The 22,860-nt window shown below is 41.1% G+C and overlaps 1 protein-coding gene across 3 annotated transcripts in view; it reads left to right on the top strand.

The window, feature by feature from the left end:
* The window catches only part of ston2 (stonin 2), a 153,019-nt gene that overhangs the window by 73,303 nt on the left and 56,856 nt on the right, over positions 1 to 22,860 (top strand). For 2 of the 3 annotated variants that reach the window (XR_011351052.1, XM_069915971.1), the window contains exon 4: positions 2,990 to 3,139. Coding sequence is in view for 1 of the 3 variants with exons in the window: in XM_069915971.1 (XP_069772072.1) it covers positions 2,990 to 3,139 (150 nt within the window). In the remaining 2 variants the exon portion in view is untranslated. Of the gene's footprint in view, positions 1 to 2,989; positions 3,140 to 22,860 lie in introns of those variants that run through there. The other variant, XM_069915974.1, reaches the window with a different exon arrangement.

The following is a 22,860-nucleotide window of genomic DNA, read 5'->3' on the forward strand; positions in this document are numbered from 1 at the left end:
TGTGAGCTTGCAGGCGCCTCAGATTGAAGAGACTGCCATCCGTGCGGTACCGGATGTAAACGGCGTCTTCATTGTTGGGGTCTTTCATGGCTTGGTTCAGCATCATGCTGAAGAAGATTGAAAAGAAGGTTGGTGCGAGAACACAGCCTTGTTTCACGCTATTGTTAATGGAGAAGGGTTCAGAGAGCTCATTGCTGTATCTGACCCGACCTTGTTGGTTTTCGTGCAGTTGGATTATCATGTTGAGGAACTTTGGGGGACATCCGATGCGCTCTAGTATTTGCCAAAGCCCTTTCCTGCTCACGGTGTCGAAGGCTTTGGTGAGGTCAACAAAGGTGATGTAGAGTCCTTTGTTTTGTTCTCTGCACTTTTCTTGGAGCTGTCTGAGGGCAAAGACCATGTCAGTAGTTCCTCTGTTTGCGCGAAATCCGCACTGTGATTCTGGGAGAATATTCTCGGTGACACTAGGTATTATTCTATTTAGTAGAATCCTAGCGAAGATTTTGCCTGCAATGGAGAGCAGCGTGATTCCCCTGTAGTTTGAGCAATCTGATTTCTCACCTTTGTTTTTGTACAGGGTGATGATGGTGGCATCACGAAGGTCCTGAGGTAGTTTTCCTTGGTCCCAACAAAGCTTGAAAAACTCATGCAGTTTGGCATGCAGAGTTTTGCCGCCAGCCTTCCAGACCTCTGGGGGGATTCCATCCATACCTGCTGCTTTGCCACTTTTCAGTTGTTCGATTGCCTTATATGTCTCATCCTGGATGAGGGCCTCATCCAGCTCTAGCCTTAGGGGCTGTTGAGGGAGCTGGAGCAGGGCGGAATCTTGGACTGAGCGGTTGGCTCTGAAAAGAGATTGGAAGTGTTCTGACCATCGGTTGAGGATGGAGATCTTGTCGCTGAGGAGGACTTTGCCGTCTGAGCTGCGCAGCGGGTTTTGGACTTGGGGTGAGGGGCCGTACACAGCCTTTAGAGCCTCGTAGAAACCCCTGAAGTCGTCAATGTCCGCGCTGAGCTGGGTTCGTTTGGCGAGGCTAGTCCACCACTCATTTTGGATCTCCCGGAGTTTGCGCTGAAGATGGCTGCATGCGCGACGGAAGGCTTGTTTCTTCTCTGGGCAGGACGGCTTTGTAAGGTGAGCCTGGTGGGCAGCTCGCTTCTTTGCCAGCAGCTCCTGGATTTCCTGGCTGTTTTTGTCAAACCAGTCCTTGTTTTTCCTGGAGGAGAAGCCCAGTACCTCTTCAGTGGATTGCAGTATGGTAGTCTCCAACTGATCCCAGAGGGTTTCAGGGGACGGGTCCGTGAGGCGGGTTGCATCGTCGAGCTTTGCTTTGAGGTTTGCCTGGAAGTTTCCTCTCGCTTCGTCTGACTGCAGGTTTCCAACATTGAACCTCTTTCTGTGGGCTTTACTGTTCCTGGGCTTTGGCTTGAACTGAAGGTTGAGCTTGCAGCGAACCAGCCGGTGGTCAGTGTGGCATTCCGCGCTGGGCATGTCCCTGGTGTGGAGCACATCTCGTTTGTCACTTTCTCGCACCAGGATGTAGTCCAGGAGATGCCAGTGTTTGGATTGGGGATGCATCCAGGTGGTCTTCAGGCTGTCCCTCTGCTGAAAAAGGGTGTTTGTAATGACAAGCCGCTGTTCTGCGCAGAGCTCCAACAGGAGGTGCCCGTTGTCGTTGCACTTGCCGACGCCATGCTTGCCCAAGATTCCAGGCCAGGTTTCTGAGTCTTTGCCGACGCGAGCGTTGAAGTCGCCCAGGATGACAACCTTGTCGGCTGTAGGGGTGCGTTGGATGAGGTTGCGCAGGTCGGTGTAGAACTTGTCCTTTTCTGCTGGTTCCGCCTGGAGGGTTGGAGCATAGACACTGATGAGGGTGATGTGACGCTTGTTTTGAAGGGGGAGTCGCATGGACATGATTCGGTCCGAGAGGCCTGTCGGAAGGTTTTCGAGTTTGGAGGTAATGAAGCTCTTGACCATGAAGCCTACACCAGATAGGCGTCGTTCATCCGAAGGCTTGCCAGACCAGTAAAGTGTGTAGCCCGCGCCGCGTTCTTGGACGCTGCCTACATCTGCCAGGCGGACTTCACTGAGAGCGGCTATGTCGATGTCAAGTCTGAGGAGTTCATGTGCGATGAGGGCAGACCGACGTTCAGGTCGGTGGCTATCAGCCTTGTCTAGCATGGTTCTGATGTTCCTGCATGCTAGCTTGAGTTTGTGAGCATCTTTTGAGGGGGAGGACGTGGAGGGGGTGGACGTGGACCTGTCCTCGGGCCTGCGCAAAGGAGCTTTTAGGTGGAGTGCAGTGCGCGCAGTACTGGCCCCACCCTTTACACCCATGGTTCGTGTGCCGTGGCCAAGCGAGCTGGGACGTGGCAGCGAGGTCCTTGGGTCGTAGGTTTTATATCGGAGTGGCCTTCTCCTATGCAGGTTTATTACCCGGGCTGGAGGGGTCTGCCTCCCCTCCTAGGTCGGTCCATACTGCCCGGACCGGGGCCGAGGCTGCCGCAGCTCTCCCTGTGCCCGGACTGGGGCCGCCGTCTCCAACTCTCTGCCCGTATCTGGGCCTCCGCCTGCCTCACTCGACCGAGACCGGGGCCGCCGTCTCCCCCTTGCTCCTGCCCGTATCGGGGCCGCCGCCGCCTACCCTTCAAGAATATTTTGAGATCTAAGGAGGGATATTAATTCCTTCTACTGTAGGGGGGAAAAAAACTACATTCAGATGTTGTATAGAGTAAACAATTAAAATAAACTCCCAAATATAGAAATGCAAATGAAAATCCCTAAATTATTTTAAAAAATGATTGGGTGCTGATATGAGGCTCATTAATGGGATGAGGCAAATGACTTGTCAACATCTTGCAGGTCACTGTTTCAACTCTCCATTCAAACTGACCTCCCAGTCAACACCATGGTTTCTATAAAGGTAGTGTAATGTAGGTTTTTGATGTAATAATACTGCACCTTTCTGAACATTTGCATTGATTTTAGGTTCAAGAGAGCCTCGTACTTCAGAAGGGAGCTGGACGACACAATCAGAGGAGCCTAGCAATCTAAGTATGGCTCTATCCCATATGGATCTACATTCTATTGACATAGAAGATATGCACAGTAACAATGTTTCTAGATCTAGTTCTCCAGGTAAGTCCAATTTTTATCTGAATAAAATGGCATGAATATCATTTTCATGTTAACTCTATGTGATGATCTGCATTATTAATATTGATTTAAAATATAGATGGTTTTAACCTGTTCTACTTTACATCCAGATTTGCAGACTTTTATAAATAAATGTTGCTCTATGAAAATCTTCCCTAAAATTTAAAAATTGCATACAAATCTTGAGCTGTTAACAAATGCATTTGTTTGCTGAAAGACAGCAAAGTGTGGATATTATTACTGGACCGCAACACTCACAGATTTTGTAGCATGAGTTTGGGACAGCACAGTTGGTGCAGCGGTTAGCTCAACACTGTTACAGAGCCAGTGATCAGGACCGGGGTTTGAAACCTGCAGAGTCTGAAAAGAGTATGTGGGTTTCCTCCCACTGTTTGAAACATACCGAGGGTTGTAGGTATGTAGGTTAATTGGGTGGCACGGGCTCGAGGGCTGAAATGGCCTGTTACCATGCACTATGTCTAAATTTAAATTTTAAATTTAAAACGGGCCTTTCAGCCAAGCTTGTCCATGCCAATCAAATTATCTGCACATACCAGCTCCATTTACTTGCATTCAGCCCAATTTCTGCTGAACATTTCTATTTTTAGACCTGTTTAAATGTTCTTTATAGCTGTATTTGTACCTGCCACTTCCTCTGACAGCTTGCTCTAGAAAATCATCATTTTTTGTACGGAAAATGGTGCTCATCAGGTTTCGTTTCAAATCTATCCCTTCTCGTCTTCAATCTCTTCCCTCTGGTTTAAGATTCCCTATCCTGGAAAAAAGATTAGAGTAAATATTAAGTAAAAACAATGCTGGAGAAACTCAGCTGATCCAACAGCGTACTTAATGTACCTTGTAGAAGGCCTCAAGCCCAAAACGTTGGTCATGTACATTTATCTTTGCAACATAAAGTACAGTATTTGACCAGCTGACTTTCTCCACTATTGTGTTTTTACTTCAACCACAGTGTCTGCACATCCCAGAGTTTCTTTCTACAACACTCTCCAGGGCACTACCATTCTCTGTACAGCCGTGTCCTGGTTTAACCAAACAAAGTGCAGCACCTTGTACTTGTCTGAATTAAATTTCATCTTCAATTCCTTTGCTCACTTTCCAGTTCATCTTGATCCTGTTGTAATCTCAGATAATTGGCTTCGCTGTCCAGTCTACTGTCAATTATGGTGTCATCCACAAACTTGCCAACTACCTTGTTGTCCATATTGTTAGCATAGAACAGTGGGCTTGGCACTGATTCTGGCTGCACCCCACTGTCCCAGACCTCCAATCTGTATAACAACCCTTCACTGCCATCCTCAAGCTTCCACCATCAAGCTCATTCTGCATCCCTACCCAATCTAACTTTATGAACTAGCTTACTATGTGGAACCTTTGTCAGAGATGTTGCTAAAGTACTTTGGCAATATGTTTGTATCCTTCAGCCTACTTTTTAATACAAGTTTAATTTTGTATACTTTTCCAGTGAGGTTCAAAAAGTTTTGTGACTTTCCACTGTTGATGTTTTACTTTGGAGTAGGATATGCACACAAGCTGCCACTTAGAACAGACTGGTTGTATGTAAAGAATGACTGAAGTAGTGCTGGGAAACAGAGATGCTCTAAGATTGACTGAATGGGCAGAGAGTTTGGAGAAACAGATAACCGACAGTGGAGATGGACTCTGCACCTGGCCCACCAGGGCTACGGCCTTGATCCTGGCAGGTGTGATTTATTTTGAGTTTGTAATCCCTGGTTTTACATGTCCCATTTAGGCAAACATCAACTTTGCTTTACTCTGTCAAGACCTGGAATGGATTGAATGTAGACCAAGTCTGTTTCATCTATGACATACTCACTGTGCAAGGAATCAATCTGGTGAATTTGTTATTATCATTTAAGGTGTTGGTGAGGCCATATCTGGAATGTTCTGCACAGTTTTAGCTGCCTTGACTAAGAAAGGGTATCGTAATATTGAAAGCATAAGAGATTCAGAAGTGTCTTACCAAGGGAGGTTAAGCGTATCGGGTCTGTTGTTTCTGGAATTTTGAAGAACTAAGATTGATCTTGGTAAAACACCTGATCCTGTTCTATGAATGTCTGGGGCACTATACTCTGATGTTCAGCCCCAGAGAGTCATGATCCAGGGGGAGATAATCATGATGAAGTAAGTGTCTGTGCTTGTAATTACAAATTTTTCTTCATGAAAATCTGAATCTTTTCATTGCCAGACAAGAAAGTGCCTCCAATTCTTCTTAGCAAACACGATGCCTGCATTATTGCTAGATTGTGGAGGGCGCAATGAGAAAAGTTCCCATAGAAATGTCTAGGAGGCAGAATAGTTGTATTGTTGCAGTGTTTGAGGTGGAGATGTGCTTCTCACAGGACCATGATCCTCCGATGTTGCAGCTTTTGGATTCCGATTGCTGTGAGAAACCTGGTGTTTTGGAGTAACGTCCTAAATAACCCATTGTATGGTCCAGTTCAAAAAGAGGGAGGGACTTTGTCATCATTGCTATCTTGTACCAGATATTGCCTATCACCATATTTTGGAATTGATTGCTAACCAGATGTATATTAAAAGAGTGAAATCACTTGTTTACTATAAACTTTTGAATTCTCATTGACTACATAGTTCTGGTAGTAAACTATTTTTCTAGAATGTAAATTCTTGCAAATTGCTTCTGAATAGTTGGATTTTGGGGAACTGCTACTAAATGCCATTTATTAATAGAGTCTCAATAGGGTTGGGAGAAGAAATAATACCTGGGGATTTGCTGGGATGGGAGACAGGCATTATGTAGAGTGGGCAGAGTTGAGGAGCTGCGAAATCATATAATTCGGGAAGATTCTAGTATTGGGGCAGCAGATTCAGATGTGAGGCAATGGTCAGAGGTAGAAAACCATTGGTGATGTAATTTCAGTGCAGGAGTGGGCTGGGAGTGAATCCATTTAACTTGCATGGTTTCCAGTGCAGCACTAGGTAAAGTGTCTTGGGAGCACATTCAAGAGAACCTTTTCACAGAGAATGATATCAAGTACGCAAGAATGACTCAAGCCTGTGTCTGATCAATTTTATGCAAAGACATGACCTAATCTAGAAATGGTTGTTACCATGTTTCACCCTGGAAATACTTATAGTTTTTCGCTTGCATTATTTTGTTTGTAAAAGCTACAATTATGTTTAAAAATGTTTAATTTGGAACTTTATTTTCTGGCACAAAAGCATCTCTCTGTAAAGTGTTGGAAGGGAAGAATGCTCTCTCTGAGCAATGAAAAAATCCTCAACTTCTCATTAGATATACAGTTGCTATTATATGAAATTGCTTTTCTGTCAACTGTTAAACGCACAACAATCAATCTGCTGGAGGAACTCAGCAAGTGGAAGCAGCATCAGTGGGAGAAAAAGAATTGTTGATGTTTCAGGCCAGAGCCCCTCATCAAGAGGGAAAGACGCTTCAATGTCAAGAATTCTTTTTGTCCCAGTGCTGCGCTTCCCGCTAAATTCCTTCAACAGATTGTATGTTGCTCCAGATTACACTGTCTGCAGTCTCCCATCTGATTAAAAGTGCAACATTGAAGCAAAGTGATATTCTGGTGATCTGGTCATTTAACGTTGCTCTGTGTGGATCCCTGATGTAGACAAATTGAATGATACCTTTTCTGCATTACAAAAAGTAACTTATTGCCTATGAGGTGTGAGGACATGGACTTGAGTCATGTAAAGCACTATGTAAATGTAAGTCATTCTGTTTATAGAATATTGCTGCCACCAAGTGATGGAAATCAGTCATTTCATGTTCTGGTCAACAGTTTTTTTTTATTGGAGGGAGGGGAAGAAGTAAAACTGCCATGAAGTAATAAATATGCTACTTTTCATAAATTGTTTCTACGCTATCTGCACATCATTCCCACCAATCACAAATTTTGAAAATGTATCCAGAACCACTTTACTGATTTCCATCAGAAGAACACTCTTAACCCTGAATTCCCCCACGATGCAAAAATTCATTGAGTAAAAGATATGGAACATATTTTCTAGTCTGTGCCGAACCATTTTTCTTTGCCAAGCCCCAATGACCTGCACCCAGTCCATAGCCCTCCATACTTCTCCCATCCATGTACCTGTCCAAATTCTTTTTAAATGTTTAAATTGACCCCGCATTCACCACCTCAGCTGGCTGCTTGTTCCACACTCCTGCCGTTCCCCATCACATTCCCCCTAAACTTTTCTCCTTTCACTCTTAACCCATGTCCTCTGGTTTGAATCTCACCCACCCTCAGTGGAAAAAGCTGACCTACATTAACTATCCCCCTCGTAATTTTAAATACCTCGATCAAATCTTCCTTCATTCTTCTCTGCTCCAGGGAATAAAGCCCTCACCCGTTGAACCTTTCCCTGGAACTCATTTTCTGAGGTCCGGGCAACATCTGAGTAATTCTTCTCTGCCCTCTTTCTATCTTATTAATTTCTTTCCTGTAGTTAGGTGACCAAAACTGCACTCAAAATACTCCAAATTTTCTGGTAATCTCCCAATATATCTTTCAGATAAGTTTTCAATTGGCAATATGTAAATATTGTACTTTGTGTTATTCCATATTTGTCTTTTAATTGCTCAATTGTTAATAAATTATTTCCCAAAAAGCAATCTTCTATTTTCTTGATTCCTTTTTTATCCCATTTCTTGAAAAATAAATTGTCTACTGTAAAGGGGATTAATGGGTTTTGAATATGAATATTCAACTGTGAATATTTAATTACAGACACAATGATAATTAAAGAAAATGTTAAAAACATGTACATCAAATTACAATATAAAGAAGGTCTTTATTCCTTGGAACGTCGAAGGCTGAGAGGGGATTTGATAGAGGTGTTTAAGATAATAAGAGGGATCGATAGAGTTGATGTGGAAAGGCTAGGAGAGATGGATCCAAGAGGTCATGGGTTGAGAGTTGACGGGCAAAGGTTTAGGAGTAACATGAGGGGGAACTTCTTTACTCAGAGAGTGGTTACTGTGTGGAATGGGCTTCCTGGAAAGGTGGTGGAGGCAGGGTCAATTTCATCGTTTAAGAAAGAGCTGAATAAGTATATGGATGGGAGGGGGATGGAAGGATATAGATGGAGGGGATGGAAGGATATAGATGGAGGGGATGAAGGGCCAAATTGGCCTGTTTCCGTGCTGTAATTGTTGTATGGTTATATAAAATGAAATAAAGTATAAACTGAAACAAAGTTGGGATAAAGATTTAAACACAGATAAAGAATGAAACATGAGAGAAGTTATGTACAGGAACAATGAGGAACACGATAAATACTAGATTATGTATGATTCTATATAACTGGCTACACAGATTATATGTCACTCCTCAGAAATTAAAAGAATGGGACCCAACAGCATCGGAGAGATGTTTTCGTTGCAAACAAGAGACTGGATCAACATTACATGCAATTTGGACATGTTCAGAAGTAAAAACTTTCTGGGAAGATTTAAACCTAATATTAAACAAAATCACAAAAAATAATATACCAAAAGATCCAAGAAAAATTCTGTTAAATAATATAAAAGACAAAAAATTAGGACTAAAATTAGACAAAGCCCAAATAAAATTTATTATGAGAGCGGTAGCAGTAGCAAAAAATGTATTATGACAACCTGGAAATTGGAAACAAACCTTAAAATACAACAGTGGTTTACAGAAATAAACAAGTGTATTCCATTAGAAAAAATTACATACAATCTGAAAGACAAGCTTATATTATTTGAACAAATTTGGGAACCGTACATGAAATATGTTGGAGAACGACGACCACAAACCTCCATCTCGTAAAACAACATAATTATGGGCACAATAAGATTTAAATATGTGAAAGCAGACGATACAACTTTTTTCCTTTTTTGGTTATTTCTTTGTTTTAAGTGTTCTATCATGTATTGTTTTTTGATGAGGGTGGGGAAGGGGAGAGAGGAAGTGGGGGAAAAGAAAAAATGTCACTATGTATATATTGTTGATGATCATTTGTGGATTTTGTTATTGATATTTACAGTGCAAAATTTTTTAAAAACTTACTGGGGGATGTAGGTCAATTGGGTGTAATTGGGCAGCGCATGTTGTGAGAGGGAAGACCATGATGTATGTCTAAATTTTTTAAAATTAAAATGGTCTCTTCCTCTTAAAAAAAATACTCCAAATTTGGCCTCACCAATGTCTTGTACAATTTTATCATAACATCTCAACTCCTGTATTCAATTCTTTGATATATGAGGCCAATATGCCAAAAGCTTTCTTTACAACCTGATCCACCTGTGATGCCACTTTCAGGGAATTCTGTATCTGTATTCCCAGGTCCCACTGTTTTATCACCCTCCTCAGTCCTTTCTTGGTTTGTCCTTCCAAAATGCAACACCTCACACTTGTCTGCATTAAATTTCATCTGGCATTTTTCATCCCATTTTTCCTGCTGGTCCTGGTCCATCTGCAAGCTTTGAAAACCTTCCTTGCTGTCCACAATTCCTCCAATCTTAGTGTCATCTGCAAACGTGGTGATCCGATTTATCACATTATCATCCAGATCATTGATATAAATGACAATCAACAATGGTCCCAGCACAGATCCCTGAGGCACCACGAGTCACAGGCCTCCAGTCTGAGAAGCAGCCATCCACTCTCTGGCTTCTCCTGTCTAGCCATTGTCAAATCCATTTCACTACCTCGCGTCTGAACCTTTCTGACTAACCTCCCATGTGGGACCTTGTCAGAGGCCTTACCAAAGTCCATGTAGACAACATCCAAAGTCTTTCCTTTGTCAACTTTCCTGGTGACATCCTCATAGAACCATAGAAGGTAACAGCACAAAAGACAGGCCATTTGGCACTTCTAGTGTGTGCCAACCATTGTTTAGCTAATCCCAATAACCTGCTCCCATTCCATAACTCTCCAGATCTCTCCCATCCATGTATCTATCCAATTTATTTTTCAAACTCAAGATCAAGTCTGCACCCACCACATCAGATGGCAGCTCATTCCACACTCCCATCACTCTGAGTGAAGAAGTTTCCCCTTTCACCGTAAAGCCATGTCCTCTCGTATTTATTTCTCATGATCTCAGTGGAAAGAGCCTACTCACATTTACTCTGTTTAACCCCTCATAATTTTGTAAATCTCTATCAAATCTCCCATTCTTCATTCCAAGGAATAAAGACCTAACCTGTATAATCTTTCCCTGTAATTCAACTCCTGAAGATGTGGCAACATTCTAGAACATATTCTCTGCACACTTTCATTTTATTGATATCCTTCCTGTAGCTTGGTGACCAGAACTGCACAATGTGACAGATTAGGTTGTGTTTGTATTTGTATATAGATATGTTTTTGGGAGATATATTTGGGCAGGGTTTTTAGTAGATACATACAAACACTTGAAAACAGATCTTATTTAAAATACTAGAGCTCTGCTCATGCTAGACAGGCTGGCATCATGAGCCTTTGCATAAACTTTGGAGAGTGCCCAAGCGACTTCACTAATGGATTGTTTTTTACAAAAATGCAACAGACGAAAGAACTGGTCAGAGCTGCAGGCTGTCTGGTGTGGAACTTGCTGTTCTAAGAGGGTCAAGTGGTTTTGCGAGCAGAGAGAGTCAAACAGGCTTTCTCTCAGAGAGAATTCAGTTCTCCAGTTCAGCAGCAGCAGCTGGGACTGGAACAGGACAAGCTGGCAAGCTTGTGGAAAACCCCATTTGAAAGATGGGTTGTGAGTGCTTAGTTCATCCTGGTCAAAGCCCTTGTGGTTCATGCAAGAGGAGGGGACTGTTGCCTAATGTTTCACTTGAAATAACAGAAACAAAAAGGAAATCTGTGGTGACCTGAAAGAAAGAGGTTATCATTTGGAGAACCCTGATAGGGCAAGTTTCCTCAGCAAAGCACTAAAGTGGCTGATTAAAAAGGAATCAGTTGTGGTGTCCAGCGAACAACAAATCTCTCTCTGAAAACCGACCAGAACCTTCCTGAGTGGTAACCATTTACCTTTCAAGCCTGGTGAAGTTTATAAATGTTAAATTCTGTGCACAGTATAAGAATTGCCTGCAACCAGTGAACTTGGAGGAATGAGAAGTGAGATTGGACTGTGAACCAAAGAACTTATCTGAACTTACACACACATTACAAACATGTACGATTAGAAATAGAAGGGGGTTAAGTTAGGTTAGTTAAGTTAATAGTGATTTAAAGATAATTAAAAGCAACTTTTGTTTAAGTAACCATTTGTCTTGGTGAATATCTATTGCTGCTGGGATTATGGGTCCTTTGGGCTCGTAACAATACAATATTCCAAATTTGACCTCATCATTGTCTTATATAACTTCAACATAACATCCCAACCTCTGTACTCAATACTTTGATTTATAAAGGCCAAGATGCCAAAAGCTTTCTTTACAACCCTGTCCACCTGCGACACCACCTTTAGGGAACAATGTACTTGCATTCCCAGGTCTCTTTGCTCCTCTGCACTCCTCAGTGCCCCACCATTTACAGTGTACGTCCTTCCTTGATTGCTCCTCCAAAATGCAATACCTCAAACTTATCTGCATTAAACTCCATCACCCATTTACTACTGGCCCAGTCACCCAGTTTGTCCAGATCCCTCTGCAAATTTTGAAAATCTTCCTAACTGTCCACGACGCCTCCAATCTTAGTGTCATCAGCAAACTCGCTGATCCAATTTACCACATTATCATTCAGATGATTGATACGGACAACAAACAACAATGGTCCCAGCACCGATCCCTGAGGCACACCACTCATCGCAGGCCTCCAGTCTGAGAAGTATCCATCCACTACCACTCTGTGTTTTCTCCCACACAGCCAATCTTGAATCCAGTTTACAACCCCTCTATGCATATCTAGTGCCTTAACCTTCTAAACTAACTTTCCATGTGGAACCTTGTTGAAGGCCTTACTAAAGTCCACATCCACTAAAGACAACATCCACAGCCTTTCCTTCATCTACTTTCTTGGTAACTTCCTTGAAAAACTCTATAAGATTTGTTGAATGTGACCTACCACTCACAAAGCCATGCTGACTGTCCTTAATCAGTCCATAGAACTCCTTCCAATAATTTACCTACTACTGATGTCAGGCTCACTGGCCTGTAGTTACCTGATTTACTTTTGGAGCCTTTCTTCAACAGCGGGATAACATGAGATACTCTCCAGTCCTCCAGCACCTCTCCCGTGGCTAAGGACATTTTGAATATATCCGTCAGGGCTCCTGCAATTTCAATACTTGTCTCCCTCAAGGTCCGAAGGAGTATCATATCTGGCCCAGGGGATTTGTCTATTTTTATTCACCTCCTCCTCCTTAATCTCCAAAGGTTCAATGACACTTCTATTTGTTTCCCTTCCATCCGAATGCACTACGCCAGTTTCCTGAGTAAATACTGAAACAAAAAAACTATTTATGATCTTCCCCCATTTTGTTAGGTTCCACACATAGTTGACCACTCTGATCCTCTAGGGGACCAATTTTATCACGTGTTATCCTCCTACTCTTAATATACTTGCAGAAGCCCCTTCAGATTTACCTTCAAGAATATTATCCAATGTGATTAAAGTTTATTTGAATAATGAAAATTTTATTCTTTACCTCTCTTGGATGTATTAGCTCTAAAATCTTTGCATAACAACCATTTTGTGCGTAAAAATTAACGTTCTAATTTTTTTTGGCATGAGAAGATCGAATTTGTCTGTATTTTTACATCTGGATAATTTAATTGGAAGTATTCCATCTACCGGTATATTGTTGCTCCACCTTACCAAATGAAACACCTGGTGAACTTTATAAATGTTAAATTCTGTGCACAGTATAAGCAAAGCTAAAATGTGACTAAGTGAAAACCTGCAGTTGGCAATGACAAATTACATTGTGTGATAGCAGCTGAGCAATGTTTTGGTTATTATATTGGCAGTGACTACGTTAACAGAACATAGCACAATTGAATGATTAAAAGTTGCCTACTCGCCCATTATCAGAAGTGTTGGAAATGCTCAGCAGGTCAGGTGGCAACTACAGAAAGAGAAACAGTTAATGTTTCATGTTGAAGACTCTTCAGAACTTAGAAAAAGTTAGTTTAACATCGGAGGGAAGGATGGATGGTCTCTCTTTCGCTCCCTTGCCCCGTCCCCCCTCACCTAAAGTTTCATCATTTGATAAGCAAGTGGTCAGAGGAAACGAACCGCTGTCTGTAATAGCCTCTCCTCAACAATCCTAAGAGATTGAACACAGTCTATTAATCAAAGAGAGCAATGTCACTTTTGAAGAATAGATCTGGCTAAAGGAGGTATTCAGGCTGGAGTTGAGAAGATCCAGTTCCACAAAGCCTTTCTTTAAATACAAGTTGCTGGGAGATGGAATCAAAGCAGGGAGAGCCATTGTTAGGAGCTCTCTTGAATCAGAAGATGAACAACTTAGTGGTTCTATCACAAAGTGAACTGAACAATTCCTTTGGATTTGTCACAATGTGCTGAATACTGGATACTTAGCTCTGCTGACCACAAAAACATCCTTCACAGATCTTGAATAGTTCCTGAGTGAACCATGAAAGTCTGCAGAAGCTGTGATTGTAGTAATTCAGCCAGTCCTTCAGCATCCATAAGAAACAAAGATATATTGCCGATGTTTCGGGCCTGAGCCCTCCTTCAAGGAATAAACAGAATATTTCCTTTCAGTGATACTCTAAATACAAAAGAAGTACATATAAATACAGATCTCTTTCAAGAGCTGTTGTTAGAAAAGGTAAACTGTGGAAAAATTGTCTGCTTAAAAACCAGGTAACATTTTTTAGCCATCATTCGTTCCTGTAAATGGATAAACTGTTGTGAACTTCACCTCCTGTGCATCAGGATAGCCTTTGGCCATATGAGGAAAGTGTGTTTGAAGATCAAGACCTTAAATCTGACTTGGTGTGATTGCCAGCAATGATTCTTGCCTTTCTCTTGACTTCCAAAACCTGGAATGCTTACAACATTCAAAATTCAAGATTCCTTTATTGTCATGTAATAAGCCAGGAGTAATATTACACAAAACTTGTGTTAATCTGCTATAAACTAGACAGCTTCTCCATCAGCAGAAACTGCCAGGCGTCTCTTGCAGTCAGAGAAAGAGAAGCAAAAGAAGGTCCTCTCAGAGTCACCGAGTGTCTGTGGAATCACCTCCAGCTCTTCCACAGCCACACAGACTCCAGTCCAATCCTTCGGCAAACCGAGCTCCAGATCCAAACCTCCAACACAATCAGGAAGCCTTCAGTGTCCTTGGCACCCTCTTGCATTTTGGTTCCAATACCTGGTACCCCTTCAGCCAGTCTCCAGTAGTCCGCAGCCTGATGAGAATCCTTTGACTACAGTCTCCAATAGCCCTCCACCTGTGTGTCCTTGAGCTGCAAAACCCGTCATTGGTCAACTGCTGTAGGGTTGGTGGGGAGGGGGTGGTCTCCCTGTTTTCTAGTGCCCTGCACCTCCACCAGTCCCCTGCTTCTCCAGAGTTTGCAATGCCTCAAGACTGCTGCCATAGATGCTGCCATCTTGGGCCCAGTCCCTGCAGTCACAGGATTTTAAAAGAAACTACCGTTAGCTCCTTTAACAGACCATTTAAAGCCTCTATGGAGCTGTTGGTAGTTGGACTGGGTGGTAGAACCCTGCAGAGGAGCACTACTCACCTCTTCACTTTCTGCGAGTCCTCCCGAGTGGCAGCATTGGCAGTGCCACCATTTTTTTCGGAATGCACTTTAAAGCACTAGTGAAATACCAGTAAAACTTGACACAAAATTCTACTAATCCATTGACAGCGCTTGCAATCATGGCATTGGATCTTTAATTATCACCTGCTGAGGGGCAGGCACATCATTCACATGCTCCAGTCACTCTCATCACTGTGAGAATAGATGAAAGAGTGTGCTCAAGGATTATGTTATAAAGGAAATATAAGATGCAGGAAGTTTTTAACAGATCAGGCAGGTCTGTGAAAAGAGAAGTCGAGCTAACTTTCCAGATCAATGATTCTTTTGTCAAAGCCTGGAAAAAGAGAGAAGTTAGTTTCAAGTTGCAAAGAAGGGAAAGGGATGGATTTGTTTACATTTTTTGCTTTATTTACATGTGTACGTTGTGTGCAGTTTTTTTGAGCTACCAATAGGGGGTAATGCTGGCTTGATCTCAGGGTTGAAAATTATGTTATTTTTGTACTCGACAATAAATCTGAAATCGGATAGGAAAATAGGGAATATCTCTGATGAGGCCAGGTTGTAGGTGTGTGAATACAAACAAAAAAACTTAAAAGCTTTGAAATTAAAGGCTTCAGGACATGGCCGGCAGGTTGGGCTAGGGCTGATGGGGAAACAAAGTCTGAGCCAATACCACAGATGGAGTGTTTTTTTTAGAAAATACTACTTGAAGTTGTAGAATTTAATGTCAAGTCCATAAGAAGAGAGCAGGAGTAGGCCTGTTGAGCCTACTCCATCATTCAATGAGATGTTGGCTTATCTCCACCTACACACCTTTTTTTTCCCCTTTAATTCCCCTACTACGTAAAAAAAATCTATCCAACCTTATCTTAAATATATTCATTGAGGTCACCTTCACTGGTTCAATGGGCAGCAAATTCCATTGATTCACTGCCCTCGGGGAAAGGCAGTACCTCCTCATCTCCACCCTAAATCTACTATGCTGGATCTTGCGGCTACGTCCCCTAGTTCTCGTCTTCCCCACCAAAAGAAACAACTTGCCTCACTCTATCTTATCTGTGCCTTTCCTAATTTTATATGTTTCTATAAAATCCCCTCTCATTCTTTTGAATTCCACTGACTACAGTTCCAGACAACTCAATCTCTCAAGGCTAGAAAGTGTCCAGATAGAAGGTGATGTGCTGTCCCTCAAACTCATATTGAATATTATTACAACAGTGCAGAGAATGGCCAAAATCAGAGAGATGGAGAATTAAATGGCAAGTGACAGGGATGCTACTGCAAGCTAAATGCAACTCCTCTGTAAAGTGACCACTCCGTCTGTATTTGGTTTCTTCATTGTAGAGATCACATTATGAATACTGAATGCAATATGCTGAATTAGAAGAGATACAAGTGAACTGCTCCTTGATTTGGAAGGACTGAATGGTGGGCAGAATACAGCAAAAGAACAAATGTTGCAACATCACCTGCTGCTACATGACAAAGCATTAGGACTTGAAGAGTGTGACAAAGATAAGGACCAGGGAGTCATAAAGGAATGCTAAAAGGAGAGGTCAGAGTGAAATGGTGGCGATTCACTGCAAACCTAGTGAATGCTCAGTGCAGAAAGCAACAACCTTTGAAGACCTCCTTAACTGCAGCAACTCCTTGAAATGAATATTCTGAAATCCTTCCCATTACTGCAACTGAATATCTCAACCTAAAAAAGGCCCTCAGGAGAAAGCTGTACCTGATACTTCCGAGTATAAAGCTTTAAATCACAAACCCACAATTGCATTGTTTAGATGTAAAAGAGATTTGAATGTCAATGCAATCACGAAGCAGGCTTGCCTTCATGAGGAGTTTGAGGAGATTTGCTAATTCACCAAGACTCTTACAAATTTCTACACGTGTACCATGGAGAGCATTCTGATTGGTTGCATCACTGCCTGGTATGGAGGTGCCAATGTACAGGATAGGAAAAGGCTAGAGAGGGTTGTCAACTTGGCCAGCGTATCATCAGTCTTCACTCCATCAAGGACATGTACAAGAGGTGGCCTCTCAAGAAGGCAGCCTCTATCCTCGAGGACCCTCACCACCCAGGCTATGCCATTTTCTCACTGCCACCGTCAGGAAGGAGGTACAGGAGCCTGAAGACAAACACCCAATGGCATAGAAACAGCTTCTTCCTCTCTGCCATCAGGTTTCTGAATGACAATGAACCACAGACACGACTTCACTTTCTCTTCTTTTGCACTAATCTATTTATTTTAAAATTGAAATTTGCACCTATAATGCTGTTGCAAAACAATGAATTTCATAACGTTTTCATGCCAATAAATTCTGATTCCACAATCATTATCATTTGTAAGAAATCAGTCTGAAACTATAATTACTGGATTGACGATGGCTACTCTTATAGAGAATATCATGCCTTTCAACTCAATTAAGACACCTGCAAATATTAACGCACACTGGAGGATCTGCCTTTCACAAACCTATTCCAAGGAAAAATGGTATCCATGCAGAAATCCAGATCTTGTTGTATGTTTCCTTAATTTTAATTAACGTAGATTCCAGGTGGCTGACGGGTACCAGTCCTTTCAGTGTGATGGGTAAGAGTGAAAATGCCTCTTTCAGGTCCTCAATCCTGACATCATCATAAAGACAAGATTGGTCGATCATTTTCCTTTTCGGAAATAAAAGCTCTGTATGCCAGTAGAATTGGAGGTGAGATCCTTTACAACCCTGCATCTCCCAGGTCCTATGCACTAAAGTTGATGTTTATGGCTTTTTTGCAACTATTCATTTTTTTTTTAAATTATTTTTGATTTTTTAAAAAATATACGTAGTAACATTTTAAATATACAATATATTAAACATTTTCTTACAAACAAAAACTAAATAGTCCCTCCCTCCCTCCCCGTCCCCCCCCTCCCCCACATACACACATACAGATCCATTCACTGTAGAGCATATATATATTTTAAATACATAGAGTATAGTTGGGGAAACTACATTTTTGTATATATAATAGTTCTTTTTATAAACTATTTTCCTTTTTATTACTGTACCTATGCAGTCCAGGTGTGGGTGCCAGACATTTACAAAAGTGTCATATTTGTTCTTTAAGTGATATGATTTATTTTTTTCCATGGGTATACAGCTGTTCTTTTCCGTTGTCCATTGTGCTATGAGTAGAGGGGAGTTGGACTTCAAAGTGATCGTGATATATTTTTATGCTACAGCCAGTACAGAAATTTTATAAATGAGATTTGATATTTATTCAATTTGTTGCTTATTTCCATAAAATTACCTAGCAGATCACCTGCGAAGTCCACTCTTGTTATACTGGTTAATTTTTCTGTGATGTCTTGCCAAAATGGTCTCACCTTCACACATGGCCATGTGGCATGTAGAAAAGTTCCTGTCTCAGTCCCACATCTGAAACGCATCTCTGATATTTCTGTTTTTGATCTATGTAAATTCTGTGGGGTAAGATATAATTGATGTAAAAAATTATACTGACCACATCTTGCATTTATAACTGATGTCATGCTGTCCTTACACCAATCTGACCAGCTACTTTCTGAAATCACCACACCGAAGTCCAATTCCCATCTTTCCCTTGACCTCTGCAACCCTGGTTTGCACTTTCGCTCTGACGAGCATCGTACATTTTTGTTATAAATTTGGGTGTATTCCCCATCCAGTCCATTCATTCCGTTTCACTGATTTCAGGTGGAATCAACGTTGGTCCACATCTTTCTCTTAAGAATGATCAAAGCTGGAGAAAACAGAAGGTCCCATTGGCGACTCCGTATTTGTGTTTTGAGTTCCTCCGTGTTACAGTCCTTAATGCATCTTATACTTGTCATACCACAAATTTAATATTCTATTGCCTATTTTCATAGACAATAACACATTTTTACACAATGGTGCTTTTATTGATATCCCTACTTTTTTCCAATACATTCATTAATTTCTTGCCACATTCTAATCATCTGTATTAAAATGGGGTTATCTGTCTTTTTCTTTAGAGATATGACACTCCATTTATAGATAAAGTCCTTTGCTTCCCCCTCCTCCATTGAGTATCAATTGAACCCAAGACGGGGCTTGTTGTCAGTGAAGAAGGCTGCGAGAAATATAGCCTGTGCAGCTAGGAAATATTTTTTGAAATTTGGAAGTCCTCCTGGCCTGTGTCAGTTTTTCCAATGCATTTCTTGGTACCATATTATTTCATGGGAACTGTCCAATATGGTTGTTTAGTAGCCTAAAAAAGTTTTTAGGTCACGAAATAGGAAGCGATTTAAAAAGATATTGCAGTCTTGGCATCACTTTCATTATTAGCCCTTCCCACTAAAGTAATCGGTAAGTTTCTCCTTTTCTGTCGGTCTCTTTCTATCTTTCCAAGAAGAGAAAGATCATTTAATTTGAACAGATTTTGCAAGTTATTGTCAGTTACTATTCCAAAATATTTTATTCCATTCGTTTTCCATTTAAATTTACTTCCTTTTTGGTATCTTTCATATTCAAAACTTGTTAATGGCATTATCTCACTTTTATCCTTTTTTTTTGTAGTTGATATTCTTCCATATTTTTTTAGTGTTCCTTGTAATTTTTCCAAAGATTCAGATGGCTCTGATACTACAATAGCACATCATCAGCACATAGACTTATTTTCTTTCCCGACTTTGAAGCCCTTTATATCTGGATCCCTTCTTATTATCTCTGCCAGCATTCAATTGCTAAAAAAAGTGCTGGGCACAGGGGACATCCCTGTCTGCTTGATCTACTCAATGGGAACATTGCTGACATCTGATTATTTGTTATTATTTTAGCTTGCAGGTTTATGGTATAAAGTTTTTATCCAGTTTATAAATGTTCTATCTATATCAAATTTTCCAGTGTTTTAAATAAAAAGGGCCATTCCAAATGGTCAAATGCTTTTTATGCATCTAGGGAGACTGTAATACTTGAATTTCGTTCAGATTTAGCCATGTGTATTATATTAAATAATTGTCCTAAACTATTTGATGAATGCCTTCCTTTAATAAATTCTGCTTGATCCATATGTATCAGTTTTTGCAAGTATTGTCCTAACCTATTAGCCAATGCTTTCGCTAGTATCTTATAATCAACATTTAACAGGGATATTCGTCTTTATGATGAAGTTTTTAGTGGGTCCCCATTCTTTTTGGGTAACACTGTAATAATCAGGGTCTGTGTTTCCACACCTTGGTCCACAACATCCAATAATGGCGGCATTAATAGTTATTTGAATTGTCTATAAAACTCAGGTGGAAATCTATCCTCCCCCAGTGATTTATTAGCCTGTAGGTTTCCCAGGGCCTTTGAAATTTATTCCCTTGTGAAGGGAGTATCTAATTCTATCCTTTCTCTCACTTCTAGTTTTGGAAGTTTGACATTCATCAAAAATTCTTCCATTTCATTCTCATCTCCTAGTAATTCTGATTTGTATAAATTTGTGTAATATTATCTAAAAATGACATTAATTTTGTTTTGCTTATATACTAAATATCAGTCTCTGTTTTTATAGCATTTATCATTTTTGATGACTCCTCTTTTTAATCAGCCAAGCTAAAACTTTGTGCACCCATTCACCTAACTCATTGTATTGTTGTTTAGTTTTTAATATAGCTTTTTCTGTCCTGTATGTTTGTATCGTATTGTATCTTTGCCTTTTATTCTCCAGTACTCTGTATTCTTTTTTATGAAAATTTTATGTAATTGTTTGCATCATTACAGAAAAAAATGAATAAAACATTAATCAAAAATCCATATCCAATGATACAAAAAACTTTTATGTTTTTCTCCCCATCCCTCTCCCACCCAAAAGTAAGAAAAAAAGAAAAGAAATAAACCCCTACCATCTAATATACAATAATATTACCATATACAATCATTAATTGTTATTAAAAATTACTAATTAAGAGGAGTAGATAAGATAGAAGAAGTGGATGGAAAATTATCCATAAAATCCATATATGGTTTCCAAATACTGTAAATATTTTCAAACTTGATTCCTTAAACTAAACGTAATTTTTTCCAAAGTTATCCAATTTTTCATCTCATTCTACCATCTACTTAATAAAACTTTCCATCATCTTTCCATGATATCACTAGACATTTCTTTGTAGTGGCTATTGCAACACTTAAAATTTTTTCTTAATATTTGTCCAATTTCAATTTTATATCCCCAAGTGAAAATAGTCTTGGATCCTTTGGTATCTTTATCTTCATAATTTGCCCTAATAATAAACTCAGTTCAAACCTTTCCACTTTTTCACAAGACCACACTGAAAGCAAAAAAAGCCCACAGTTTGGGTCCTTTTGCTTCTGCTATGTTTAAAAGGATATTTTTATTGTGCAATAAACAAATGTGCTGGAAAAACTCAGCAGGTCCCACAGCGTCCACAGTAGGCAAAGATACATAACCAATGTTTTGGGACTGAGCCCTTTGTCAAGGTACAATCAAAAACCAAACTGCTTCCTGAATAAAAAGGTGGGGGGAGGAGGGAAGACAGGGCAAGGGGAGGGATACAGGCCAACAGTCATGAGGCTATAGGTGAACGTAGATATGAGGGCAGGAGAGAAAAGGTGAGAATTGATCGGGGAGGGGGTGGGTCTATGAATGCAGAGCTGGAGGAAAGGAGAGAGAGTGGATAGGGAAACAGCAAGATAAGGGGTGGGAACTGGAGGAAAGGAGACAGGGATAGGGAGTAAGAGAGTTGAGGTAGGGTCCTCACAGAAATTGAAGTCGTTAATGCCATCTGATTGGAGGGTGCCCATATAGACTATGAGGTGGTGTTCCACCATTTTGCGGGTGGACTCAGTTAGGCAGTGCATGAGACCATGGGCAGACTGGTCAGCATGGGAATGGGGTAGGGAATTGAAATGCCACTGGGATATTCCTGCTTTCATACTGGACAGAGTGAAGATGCTCAAAAAAGCAATCTCACAGTTTTTGCCCAGTCTCCGATGTTGAGGAGGCCACAATATGAACACTGGATGTAGTAGGTGACCTCTACATATTCATAAGTGAGTAGTGAAGTTTCATTTGTAAGGTTGTTTGGGGCCCTAAATAATGGTGAGGGAGGAGGTATGGGTGCGTGTGGCATTTCCTGTAGTGGTGGAATAAGTAACAAAGGGGCGATTGGTGGGAAGGGATAAGTGGATGAGAGAGTCACAGAGGGTGTGGTCCCTGAAGTAGGTGGATAGGGGAGGAGAGGGGATGATGTGTTTGGTGGTGAGATCACATTGCAGATGGCGGAAAATGTTGTGATGCGTTGGATGAAGAGGATGGTATGTATGTACAAGGATAGTCATGTCCTTGTCTCTTGGGGCAGAGGGGGCCAGGGAAGGTGAGCCAGAAATAGAGGATATGGGAGTGAGGACTGAGTTGATGGTAAAGGAGGGGAAGTCCCATTTTTCGAAGAAGGAGGACATCTTGGACGATATTAAATGGAAGACCTCTGTATGGGAGCAGATACGATGGAGTCAAAGGAATTGTGAGAAAGGACTAGAATACTTATTAGGGACATGGTGTGAACAGGTTCAGTGTGGGAGTTGGTATAAAATGTCTCTTGAGAATTTGTCTCCTGAGATGGAGACAGAGATCAAGAAAGGGGAGAGTGTTGCTGGAGATGGGCCATGAATTTGAGGTCGGATAGTGTTTACAAGCTCATCAAGGGTGCTTGAGGCAGCATTAATGTAGACAGTGAAGTGGAGGAAGAGTTGAGGGGCCTTGCCTGTATAGGCTTATAGCATAGATTACTCCATATAGCCAACAAAAAGGCAGGCCCAGTTGGGGCCCATGCAGGTACCCAAGGCTACTTCTTTGACTTGGAGAAAGTGGGATGAATCAAAAGAGAAATTATTGAGTGAGGACGAGTTCTGCCATGTGGAGGAGTGTTGGAGGAGGGGAAACAAATAAAGGGCTTTTGAGGCCTTCTGAATGGGGGATGGAGGT

Source organism: Narcine bancroftii, chromosome 2 (assembly GCF_036971445.1).
Source record: "Narcine bancroftii isolate sNarBan1 chromosome 2, sNarBan1.hap1, whole genome shotgun sequence".
Classification (NCBI taxonomy): Eukaryota; Metazoa; Chordata; class Chondrichthyes; order Torpediniformes; family Narcinidae; genus Narcine; species Narcine bancroftii.